At 58.5% G+C, this 12660-nt stretch overlaps 1 protein-coding gene across 1 annotated transcript in view; it reads left to right on the top strand.

Annotated features, from left to right (window-relative positions):
- Positions 1-9228: 9228 nt before the first annotated feature.
- IL31RA (interleukin 31 receptor A) overlaps positions 9229-12660 on the top strand; it is a 38593-nt gene continuing 35161 nt past the window's right edge. Inside the window, exons 1-2 of the mRNA XM_053914893.1 lie at positions 9229-9292; positions 11927-12044. Coding sequence (XP_053770868.1) covers positions 9229-9292; positions 11927-12044 — 182 coding nt within the window. The remainder of the gene's footprint in view (positions 9293-11926; positions 12045-12660) is intronic.

A 12660-nucleotide genomic window follows, 5' to 3' on the forward strand; every position in this document is an offset into this window, starting at 1 on the left:
GAGAGGGAGAGAAACATCAATGCCTGGTTATCTCTCGCACGCCCCTTACTGGGGACCTCGCCCACAACCTAGGCTTGTGCCCTGACTGGGAATCGAACGGGTGACCCTTTGGTTCTCAGGCTGGCGCTCAATCCACTGAGCCACACCAGCCAGGGCCGGAAAGCCTTTTTGTTGCCAAACTTTCCCAGCAGTTACTGTTTGTGTTCTGATCAGATTACACGTTGAAATGATTCGTGTTCAGTGATTTCCACTGTACTCACACCTCTTACATTGTCCTGAAACCAGTTACTCCCGAGCACCTCGATTGCCAGGAGCAGAGGCTGGTTCCGGGCAGCTGCAGCTGCAGCAGGTGTCCCAGGGACACGGCCGTGAAGGTCTGCAAACTGGCTGCGGGTGGTGCACCAGGGGTTCCTGTGTCCCCGAGGCACCAGGTGTCGGGACCGAACTGTGTATCGTCACGTGGAGCTGGACCTTCCCCTCGTCTCCACTCTTCGCCTCTCTTCACTCTCTCGCTAACCTCCTTTCTCTTCTGGCACGTCTGACCCACGGCTGCCCGCCTCCCTGACCCGACCCCCGCTGTCCACGGCCATCCTCTGTGGATGTGCTGTGCTCCTAGATGAGTAATCTGCTGGGTCAGCCTGGCCCCTGCGTGAGTCACAGGTCACCCAGGGTAGGGACTCGGTGGCAAACAGCAGACGTTCATTCTCTCAGTTCTGGAGGCTGAACTCCCGGAGTCCAGCGGGCGGCAGGGTGGGCCCCTTGTGGAGGCTGTGACAGGCGGTCTGTCCCCCGCATCTCTCCCAGCCCCTGGGGGCCTGGCCATCCTTGGTGTTCCTGACGGCAGACGTAGCACTTCATCTCCACTTCCACGGTCACGTGGCTTCCCCGTGTGTGCCTCTGTCGGTGTCTCTCCTTCTGTGTCTCACAGAGGGACACTGGTCACTGGCTTCAGGGCCCAGGCTCACCCAGGACCCTTACCTCAGTTACATCTGAAAAGACGCTTTTCTAAACAAGGTCACACTTGGAGTTCGGGGAGCCACCGGTAGACCCCTCCTGGACACGTGGTCGAGCAAGGCGCTGCCAGGCTGGAAGTGTCGGGCTCCGACACACTTCCGCCAGGAGTGCTGTGACTTTTTACCGTGACTTTGTACACTTGTTCCCGAGCGATGTGCTCTGCTAAGATTCTCCTAGTCACTTCCGCTCCCAGGGTGGAGCCAGCAGCTCCTTTGGTTTCCCAAAGCCCATTGCTCAAGTCCCTTAGTCAGCGTGCACCTTGGGTGCGGCTGCCCACGCTGCCTGGGTGGGCCTCTGCCGCCCCCGCCCTGCTCCCACAGCGCAGAGCGCAGGACCTGACTCTGGTTTGTCTTTGTGGGCCTCTTCCCTCCAACCTCAGTGTCGCTCTGCTCGAGGTTCCGTCACCTGTCACTTCACTGCGGAGGTGCGATCGGGGAGCTGCCCCTCTAGAAACTTCGTCACTGAGCCAACACTGCAGACCACGGCGGGCAGCCCGCTCCCTGCCCGGGCCCTGTGGTCCGGCCTGTCGCTCCAGGCCGCAGCCCCGCGCAGCACCTTCCTGTGCTGAGCGCTGGAGGCACCTGTCCCACGGTGGTGAGGGTTCGTGTGTCTGAACGTAGAAAAGGTGCAGTGGCGCCCTGACCGGTGTGGCTCCGTGGGGTGGGCGTCGTCCCACAGAGCAGAGGGTCGCCGGTTCAGTCCCTGGCCTGGGCACATGCCTGGGCTGCAGGTTTGTCCCCAGTTGGGGTGCATGTGAGAGGCTGCCAACTGATGTGTCTCTCTTGCATCAACGTCTCTCTCCCTCTCCTCCTCCCTCCCTCCCCCTCTCTCTAAGAATGGGTGGATATGGACAAAACCTTTTAGGAAAAGGCCCAGCGAGAGCGTGGTCGGAAAGATGGGCCTGGTGCACCCGCCCAGGGCGGGGGCCCCGAACAGAGCCTGCAGGGTTGCAGGCTGCTCAGGGCGCATCGGGAGTGAGTGGTGAGCGGCTGAGGGCCAAGGACGTGGCTGCTCCCGACGGCAGGCTCCGGGGACCCCGTCCGCCTCGCTGCACACTTTATGGAAGACACTTCTCTCTTCAGTAATGAATTCACCTTAGCTTTCTATACCCTTTTTACTTTATGAATTTCTGAATTATCTAAACATTTTGAGTCTTTTGTAATAACACAGCTTAAAACTCAAAACCTTGGACAGCTGTACAAAAATATTTTCTTTTTTTATATTCTTATTCTATAAAATATTTTTTTTTACTTTTTAAACTTCTTTTTGTTAAAAACTAAGACACAAACGCACAGAGTAGCTGAGGTCTACCCAATGTCGGGACTGCTGGTGCCACGGTCCCCGCCTCCACCTCCTGTCCACCTCCCCGGGAGGGACTCGGGGCCACCTATGCAGGGAGCTGTCACCTTCCGGGACAACACACATCTTCTGCAACGCTTCCCGAAGGGCGGGCCTGGGGGTCTTCCTCGGGGCCTTGCTCCTCTCAGGAACGCGTCCGTCCGTGCTCGCTCCCCTTTCCCACTGTAGATTTGCTTGTGAGCAGGGAGCGCACCCCCGATGTGCCTCCCTGCTCGCGCAAACCTCTGGGTGCTGGGCTCCTGGCCCAGGCTGGCCAGCGCTCCTGTGAACCCCCAAGCTGAATTTTCTTGGGGGTTCTTCTTCTTCTTCCTCTTCTACTTGCCTTTTCTCGTGCCTCTTCCTCAGCTCTGTGTCCCGTTCCAGTTCCAAGCCCTAGTGCGTCCGTTCCTTGGGTGCCCCTTCTGGGGGCTCCTTGGTGCCACCCTCATGCCCGCCCAGGGGAAAGCTGCCTGCTGTCTCATCCGAGGCCTTGTTGACTTTGCAGCCTCCTCACCCTCGGCAAAGCCTCTGAAGTCCCGCACGAGTCCTTAAACGTCTCCTTCTGGATGCCACACTCCTGGGGGGCCTCACTGGGAGCCGAGGCAGCCGCAAGCACTGAGGTCCTTCTGGAATCATGGTGTCTTCTCGGAGGCAGTGGCAGCCGGGCACAGGCCCTGCTCAGGGGGCAAGCCCAGCCTGGAAAGCTGCCAGAACCCCTTGGCCCCCTGGTTGCACCAAAGCGGTGGTGTTTGAAGGGGGAAGCGCAGCTGTGATTTGGGACCAAGATCGCCGATGCCGGGAGGGTGCTGGAGCCTGGTCAGCAGTCAGCCAAGTCCTGAGAGCGTGTTATTTTCTAAGGAGCCCCGCGGTGCTCCGCTGGGGTGGCCATGGGGGGCCTCCTGAGAGAGGAGCTGGGTCAGCCTGGCTTCCCGTGGCTCCTGAGGACGGGGTGCAGGGACACAGTTGAAGGCCCTGCCCCCCCTCCCCCGTCCCCTCCCAGAGGGTCCCCTGTGTGGCCTTGCCCTTGCCCCAGGCAAGACTGCTACCCTGTCCTGAACAGCCCCACAACCTGGCACTGACTCGGCCTCCTTCTGGGGGGAAGTTCTTTCCATTTCCGGAAACGGGAGTTTTTGTCTGTAGCCAGAGTTCCCCCAAATTCTTCAGCTGCCTCCACGTCAGCACCGCAGACAGATCGCTCCTGCCATGTGAGGTGCTGCATAATGACGCTTGAATCATTCGACCCCCGAGCTAGAAGCAAATCCGTCACCCCGACCGGGTCCAGCGTTTTATTTCAACACAGCAGACACATTTTTGCCTGGGCCGCACCAACCTTGGTGCTGCCGAGGGGGACGCCCTGCTGCTGCGCGTGGCCCTTGGACGTTGCCCCACGCCTGACGCGGGCCCCCTTGACTGCTGCTCATCTCCTTGCCGCGAGGAAGCAGCCCCTCGACAGCTGCCTCCACGTTGCTGACGAGATGTAGGAGGCACACCGTGTTTTTGGGTTCAGGCTGGGTTTCTCTCCCATCCCAGGCTCTTCCTCAGTCTCTTTATTCTGTGCGATTTTGTCAGTAACAGAGGGGTGTAGAATCAAGTGCTCGAAGATGCCCCGAAACCGCCTACTTCAACCCTTAGGCTTATAGTGAGCTGAAACCCAGGGTCGGGCTGCCTGGGTTCTGCTCCCCTTACAGTGGACCCCTTTCTCTGTGGTGTGGCCCCAGTTTCCCCGTCTGTGTAGTGGGAATAAGAATACTACCTGTGGGATGTAGGTAACACTCACCCGTGGGTGAGTGTGTTCCCGGGGGACTGTTGTGAAGACCGGGTGATCTCGTTTCAAGGTCTTAGTGTGCTGCTGGGCGCACGGTACAGGCTGCGTGTCACTGACTGTCACGATCATCATCGGAAGCTGCTACGTGGGTGGCTTAGCTGGGCCCCTGCTCCCCGTTGAGCATGCTTCCCTGTAGACGTAAACAAGAGTTATAACCCTCTTTCCCCAGTTAGCTACTATTATGTTCTTTCCTGTCTCCTCCTTTGATTAAAGATAAGTGTGTGGTCACACAGTCCTTTCTCCAGCTGAAGAGATGCTCTCTCCGCACCCCACCCCGCACCCCACCCCGTACCGCATTCGTGAGGGCTTCCTGAACGGACGAGGGGAAATGGAGGCGTTCCTTCCCATCGCTTAAGATGCTGCCGGGCGGCCTTGCCCTGGGCGCTGGAGTGGTCCCACAGCAGCGCTGGGCTTTTTTCGCTGACCGCAATGCACTGCACTTCCCGGCATAAGTGGCTTAAGTGGCGTCCTGGCCTGGGCTGGGCTTTTTTAAAAGCAAAGGAAAATCCCGGGACAGCCAGCGAGGAAACACTCACATGTCTCCCTGCCCAGGACTCCAGATCGCCCTCCACGCCTGGCCCTCCACGCCTGGCTCCCGGAGCACCTTCGACCCAGCAGGACGCCTGGGGCCGGCCCCTGGTGCAGGCGGGCAGGTGAGCGCCACGCTCGCCCACTGAGCCTGAGGACTCAACCCCGGCAAGCGAGGGTCAGAACCAACCACGTGAGTTATTCCTGGGGAGATTGGTTGGGGCGGTCACAAGGCACCTAATCTTTGGGTGGCTGATATTTTAAAGTGCTGGGGTCGGGCCAGGGACTCACAGCGGGCAGAGGTGAGGGGCTGGGGAAACACCGACAAAATGGGTTTATCTGTCTGGGAACTTGAGGCTGGAGAAAATTACACCCAGGAGATTCAGAGGAAAACCTGTGTGTGTCCTGGAGTTTGGTGTCAGGAGGGCTGAGGGGTAGAAAACCTGTAATAGCTACTGCTTGATTTTGGTGGGAGGAGTCCAGGCTGTGGAATAAGACAGTCATGGGTTCGAATCCCAGCCACACCACTAGACTGGTTGTGCATAATATTGCTGAGCCTACAAACTCTTCGGGATTTTTGGAGGGACGGTTAACGATTTGTGTGAGATAATTAGCGTTGTGTAGACTCCTGACTGCGTTTTGCTGACCCTGCCACCGGCCACCTCGAAGCGGTCTCAGTATGAGGTGGCCTGCGCCTCGCAAGGGCACAGGCTCCGAGACGCAATGTAGCTGATGGCTCTTTTTAAATGTCGGGGACGTGCTTGCCACATAACGTCCTGTGAGTATCAGGGGTCCTGCAATCATCCGATGTCCGCATGCGTTTCGGACTGACCACCGCAGCTCTAGTTAACACCCACCACCATGCGTAGCTGCGGGTTTTCTCGAGGTGAGGAGATCTTTTGAGGTCCACGCTCGGTGGCTGTCAGGCACGCAGGCGGTCTCAGTAGCGGTCACGGTAGCGCTGGTCGCTGGCGGACAGCTCCTAATGTCACCTGGGGCCGGGCACGCCGTCAGTTGCCTCGTCCAGAAAGAACGATGCTGTTAGTTCATCAGGCTGGCATGGCTGATATTTGACTGTTTTCCACATAAAAATAGCAATTTCGTGAGGTCGACCTAAAAACCTGCCTCACTTGTCTCACAGGAGACGAAGCTCAGGTGCGATCGTACCTAGGAAAGTGCTCCATGGATGGAAGGCCGCTTCTGCTGTTGTTGGCTCTGCACTTGCAATGAGGACCAGGGCCCCCCCCCCCCCCCCCCCCCCCCCGGGCTGGGTCGATGGGCGGTGGACTCAGAACCGGCTCCGACTGGTCTGTGAGCCACACGGAGGGCAGCTGGGCGGCTAGCCGCTTGCTCCCTGCCAGCCTTAGCGCTTACAGAGCGCGTCCCCAGAATTCACTCCTTCCGGGCCGTCCTTTAGAACCAGATCCATGCTATGCACAGGTCCGGCCCACAGGCCAGCAGCACACGTTAGTGGAGCGAGTGTGGGCGTGCATGGGTGAACGTGGGGCCCGCCCGAGGGAACCCCACCTGACACGGTTCTTCTGTACAAGTGAGAGCAGACGGGACTTAGCGTCTAGACGCAGTGTTGAGTGGGAAATCCTGAATCCCGCCGGGCCGCCGGGGGCGGGCGAGACCGGGACTGGCTGGAGAGCACACAGCCACGCTCTGTTCTCTGGCTCCGGCCTCCCGAGACAGGATGTGGGAGGCAGGGGTAACTACCTCGCTAGAACCTTTAGCACCACCTGGCAGGGACAGCCTGCCCCACTCCGATTCCTCCCTCCTGTCTCCACCACAGGCCGTAGCCGGAAGGGACCACTTGGGTTTGTCTCCGGTCACTCTGCTTGTCACAGCAGCTACCACTAGATGCCACCTTTAAAGGGAGCCACCGTGTTCCTGGAATGCTGTCTCAGTGTGTTTGGAGGGTCTTTAGCCCAGTCGGCACGTCTGCCGTGTGCTGGAGAACTCCAGGGCCCCGGGAAGTGCCGCGTTCGAGTGAGGTCCACTCAGAGAGACTGCGTGTTTCCAGGGAGTGACCGCGTGCTGCTGTGTGTTGAGAGCTAGGGCCGATGGCTCTGGGAGCGCAGGCAGTGGCTTGGTGGCTTTTCTCGAGAGCACAGCATAGTGTTTGTGACTTCCTGGTGGCCCAGGGCCTGCGGCTCCAGAACCGCACATTTGGGGGGGCTGAGCCCTCTCATGTAAAACTTCCGGACTCGGGTGTGTTGGTACAAAGGGCAGGCAGAAGGCTCTCCTCCCTCGTTCAGGGACCCTCCTTCAGCTAAATCAGCGACCATAGAAGGCAGGATGTCACCGTCCCCTCCGTGGTGGCACTGGGGAAATGCTGACTTCTGTCTCTTGCTGTCAGTGTTTGACGCCCCCCGGGACCCCCCTTCCACCAGGGGGACAGGCAGACAGAGGGGCTCCTGCCCGGAGTGGCAGCACTGATGTCCCAGGCGTGCTTGGCTGGGGCCGGGACTGAGCTGCTCTGGGACTCGCTCCCGCATCGCACGGCGCACAGGTATGTGCTGCATCACCGCTCACACTCGGTGCCACGCTTGCATTGACCTGGCAGGCACTGCAGTGGCTGCCCGGTGTGTGAGGGGCAGGGCAGCAGAGTGGTCCAGGTGCAGGGTCATCCCTGGCGTCTGCCTCGGTCCTTCGTCCCCTTGGGCGCTCTGGGTTGCCCCTCTGGGCGAGTCTCTGCAGGCAGATCGGTGCCTCTCCACGCTTCTTCCTGCTCGACTCCCCGAGGGCTGGGACGCAGTGCCTCACTCTGCCAGCTGCCGTCCCCCAGCCTCTGGCCCCTTCTCTCTGTTAAAGACCACTGACCTAGAAGGCATCCAGGGACAAGCTCCTGTTCGTCCCAGGCACCTAACGTGTGGCCAGCCAGTGCCGGGCGCATGACAGCAGGCGAAAGCCATGGGAGAATTCATGAGAACGCCGGGCCGGCCCGGGCAGGGCCGTCTCCAGGCGCCAGCTGTCAGCTCCCAACCGCAGCATCCCCACCCTGCCTCTCCGTGAAATAGATCCCATGGGATTTTTTTAAATTTCACAAATAATTGGTGAGTAATCTCATTGTAAAGGAGCCAGGCACTAATTACCACCAATTAAAAATATTTTATGTACTCTTCTTCTACTCAATATTTAATATTGGTAAAATTTAAAACACGCACACGCCCCGTCTCAGAATCCCACTTTAGCTTTGGTGTCTAGAAGTGTTCACGAAGCCGGTTTCCGAGACCCTGGGCATCCCAGCCTCCACGGTCATGGTCACGGTCGGCCTCCCTCCTCCCGGGAGGCCTGCAGGGCCTGTGCAGGCTCGCCTTCTGGCCAAGAGACAGAGAGTGAAGACACAGTTCTGAACAATGAGAGCTTAACAGGGCTATTCATGAACAGTTTATTTTTAGAGAACACATTTATTCTTCATTGGAACATGAATGTTCTGCCTTCAGGTTTGGAGCTCATTCGAATGGCACTGGGCACCCAGCCTCCCGCCGCTCCATGGTGCCGTTCTTATTACCAGGGAGCAAGGTTCTCGTCACGCTGCCTCGCTGTGGGCGTTTTCACGGAGTTAGGAATCTCAGCGGGGCTGCCTGGGAGACCGTGGGCCCTTGTGGCTTTCTCCAGACGCCGGCTCACACTGCTGGCTCACACTGTCTCTCAAGGGACCCATCGTGGGGAGCCCCCTCCCTCCCGTAATGACTGGGGGCAGGGGGCGCCCTTTGCTGCTTCCTGAGATGCGCAGTTGCTCTCCCCCCGCCCCCCTCCACTCCCGGGGGTGAAAGGAGGGGCAGCTGTCTGCTGCCCTAATTAACCCACAGACAACATGGAATGTATTCCTCACACCAGGCGCCGCCTTAAGTGTGAAGGCTTCCAAGAGGAGAAGCCCCGCTCTTCCCCCGGTGGTCAGAAGCCGCCTCCGAGGAGACCACAGGTACGGCCCCCTCTCCTGTCCACTCTTCATGCCTGCCCTACAGCCCAGATGGCAGGGGGTGAGGAGGGGCCCAGGGGCGGGCTGGCCAGCTCCTCCAGGGAGCCCAGGGAGCGTGGTTGGAGGAGGGTGGCCGTGGGATGGCTCTGGAAGAGGGGGGTTAATTTGCCGGGATGGGGGAAAGGGCATTCCAGGCAGGAACACGGAGAAGTGAAATACCACGGTGCTTTCAGGAAGGGAGGAGGGGCGTGCGGCGGGGTGCGGGGACCAGGCAGTGCCCGAGGGTGGGCTCAGCGCCTGGAACCCACAGCACTTTCTCTCTGGAGCATTTCCTGGTGACCGGTACGCCTGCCATGCCCCACAGTGGACGAAGTGTGGGCAAAATGAAGTGTGGGCTGGGGCTGATGGGTAATTATAACAGGTCTACGAGATGGTAGCCAAACATATAAAATAAAATGATGTTAAAAAATGGAGGACTCACCCTCAAAACCCTCAGAATCCATGCATCCCTGTAAATAGAGTCGTTGAAACGAGAGAAGCAAGCTAACTGTTGACTCCTGACCTTTTCAGCGCCTTCCCCGGCCTGCCGGTGTCCATGGGCACCATGTGGTCCTGGGCACCGTGGCTGCTGGCCCTGCTCTGCAGACCCGCCTGGGCAGGTAGGTTTACGGATCTTATTTTCTTCTTTGGGTGGGAATTGTTCGCTCGAGAGCAGAGGGGTGCCTGGCCCGGGGAAACAGGCGACGGGCAGTGGGGCATCTGCGAGCTCCCCGAATGTGTGTGCAAGGCCACGCATGCTTGTGCAGGTACGGATTCGGCAGGATGCCTAGCTGACGACCCCTCCCCCCTACAAAAGGTCCGCTGCTTTAGAGGAAGATAAGTGCTTATTTCAATAGCGTCTGTGTTAGTGTGGAGATTTCATACAGAACACACAAAGAAACAAAAATACGTAAACTTCCCATATCTGTGTTCATCCCAAGAACATAAAGGAAAATGATGAACCCCCTCCCATGCTTCCACCACGGCCCGACTCCAGACGCGGCTGTGACACCCGAGCTGAGCCTCACAGAGCTGAGATTCACTCCGTCCTGTCTGACGTTAGAAGGTTTCTTCCAGACCTGAGGGGGAGGAGGGCTGGGGCGCTGGGAGGGCAGAGAGGGCTGTGCGGAGCCTGCTGGGGCTGCTGATACAGATGCCCCGGGCTGGGGGTCAGCAGCAGAAGTCCCGTCCTCACAGCTGTAGAGGCTGCCAGTCCAAGGTCAAGGTGCCTGCAGGCTGGCTCCTTCTGCCATCTCTCCCCTTCACTCGCCGGTGACCTCCGTCCAGCCGCTTCTCACAGGGTCATCCCTCTGTATGTCCCAATCTCCTCTCCCTAGAAGGCGGCCCGTCAGAGGGATGGAGCCGCCCAGTGGCCTCATTTTAACTGACACCCCTGATGGGCCCAATGTCCACCTTCAGCCCCCTGGGGATGGGACTTTAACGTGTGGATTTGAGGGCGTGTAATCCAGTCCACAGTGTGTAGAAATCGGGGTCGCCATGGGGCACCCCATGACCCCAAGGTGATGACAATGCTTTCCAGACCTCCGTCCTGGCCAACCCCTCCTCTGCTCGGGGCTCCGCCTCTCGGAGCCCCTCCTGGCCAGCTCAGCATCCGCAGTCGCCCATAACCCCCCGCAAAGTTCTGGTCTCGGGCCTCGCGGCTCCTATTCACTCGCCCTTTCCCCCAACCCCCCCTTTCTGTCTTCTGTCCGTCTCCTTACCGCCTGTCCTCACCGTCTCCTACGTAACTGGCGCCCATGTGCACCTGGCTTCCCTTCTAGAACGCTCTTCCCTGGCCTCTGCTCAGACTTGTTCTTCGATTTCAAGACACTTTTTAATACACTAACTGTGCAGTGGCACCAAAACGATGTGAGCCCAGGGGAGAACGGACACATCTTTAGTCGGGAAAGCTTTCCGCCGCCTGTGGGGACCTCTCTGATGAGCGAGAATATCCCCCCTGCCCTTTTAGTTCTACAAATCGGGGAAATAGCTATTTCTGGCAGCGTAGGACTATGGTGACGGGAGTTTTTGAGGGTGTGGGAGAAGGACAGAGGTGTGCAGCGGTGAATCTAGCCTTCAGTTATGCCTTTGTTAATCGGCTTCTGACGGAGTCGAGATCTGTAGGGAGGTTGTGCGAACAGCACGGGGAGGTCTGCTGTACCCTCATCCAGTCTTCCAATGCCGCAGCGCCCACGCCTGGCTGTCCTGCGCCTGGCTGCCCTGCGCCCTGCTCTGTCATCCCCGGGGGCTCCCTCACCTGCGCGCACAACGCCCATCTCACAGACCAAGTGTGCACATGCGTACACCAAAAATAGAACATCCTTATTCTCCGAGGTCTGGCTAAGGAATTTCAGAAGAAATTCCCTCCCCCGGGAACCCAGGCAGGGTTGAGAAGGCAAGGGGCAGTAGCACTTACATTCCTTAATGTTGTCTCCGTTCTTCTTGTTCACCGGGTCTCCCCCTAATTCAGCCTCTGTGGGGTGAATGCCCGCTGTCCCCCCGCTGCTGCCCAAGATGGCGTCTGGGTCCAGGGTAGGTTTATGTGACTTCCCAGAATCGGCAGGGGCTCCTGAGTTCATCTGAGGGGGTCCTGTGTTGCTCTCACCCTTCTCTGGACTTTCTGCTGCCCTCTGTTGCCCCCTGGCTGTCCCCCGAGGGACAGCGGCTCTGCCTGGGCATGGGTGTGTCATCTGACTCCCAACCTCCCTGCCCCAGTGCTGGCCTGAAGTCCCGCTGCAGGGTCCACATCCCTGTTCTGACGGTAGCTTCTGCCCTCCCAGGGGAGGGGTGGATGCTCCTGTGCGGGGTTGGGGGGTTGCAGTCTGCAAGGAGCGAGATGTGGGTAAGACAGGACGGAACAGCGGCTGCTGGGCACGGCTGAAGTGCAATGCAGTTCAGCGTCCTCATTCTCCTCTTCCTCCCCCCCATCCATTGCCCGGCCGTCCAGAGTGGTTCCATCGTTCGCTGCTTTGCTTTGCCTGGTGTTGAATGTAATTTTTGACTCAGAGGGTGCATGTGGGTACGAAGGTAAAAGTATTTTTTAAAAAGTGGAAGTCTGGCTCTTCAGAGGGGATGATGGAAGCGCTGGGGTTAGATCCTTTCCGTGGTCCTGATTAGGAGAAGCTGCTGTACTTTGCCACGAGCCCACAAACCCAGCGTCGATCAGCCTGGTCTCCTCAAAATGCTCGACGCTCGAGAAGTCCATTGCGCACTGAAGTCTTTGTGTGTGTGTGTGTGTGTGTGTGTGTGTTTAGCTCTGCCAGCCAAGCCCGAGAACATTTCCTGCGTCTTCTACTATAAGAGAAATTTTACCTGCACCTGGAGTCCGGAGAGAGAAGCCAACCACACGTGGTACCAGGTGAAGAGGACGCAGTAAGTACTGGACGGAGCCTGCGCGCTGTCGGCGGGAAGAGGAGATGTGTTTCTGGTTACAGCTTCTGGGTGGCTACTGTGGCTCCAGTGGCCAGCAGCCTCTCAGCTACTTGCAGCCCTGTTGACAGACAGGATCAGAAATGACAGGGGCGGGAGGGGGCGGCAGGGGGCGGGAGGGCGTGGCGCCTGGCCAGGCTGAGGGCAGTCCCCGTGGTGCACGCCATAGACAAATCTGTTTATTTACGGTGTTCAGCTGCATTCTTCCTCTTTCCAGAATGTGTGATAAAACTGTTCACTCTTCCTGGATCCAGGCATAGTGGGGAGGGCACCTTGTCTGCCGCCAGTTTGCAGTGTGGCCCCTGTCCTCAGGAACCCACCAGGACAATAGGTTCCAAATTTGCACTACCTCAGGCCTCCCTTTTTATTCAAATTCTGCTGGAATAAAAAATTGTAAATTTTTCTTATCATACTTCTGGCTAAAAGCTAGGTGTTTCAGTGAGTGTGAAGAGGGGTTTTTAGATTTTGAAAACAGCCCCACATGTGCGGCCCGTCACGGACCCGAGGCCTGTGCTGGGCGCTGGGCGTGGGGGCAGGTGGTCAGCACTGCGTTCCCTTT

This window comes from Desmodus rotundus, chromosome 1, assembly GCF_022682495.2.
Source record: "Desmodus rotundus isolate HL8 chromosome 1, HLdesRot8A.1, whole genome shotgun sequence".
Lineage (NCBI taxonomy): Eukaryota > Metazoa > Chordata > Mammalia > Chiroptera > Phyllostomidae > Desmodus > Desmodus rotundus.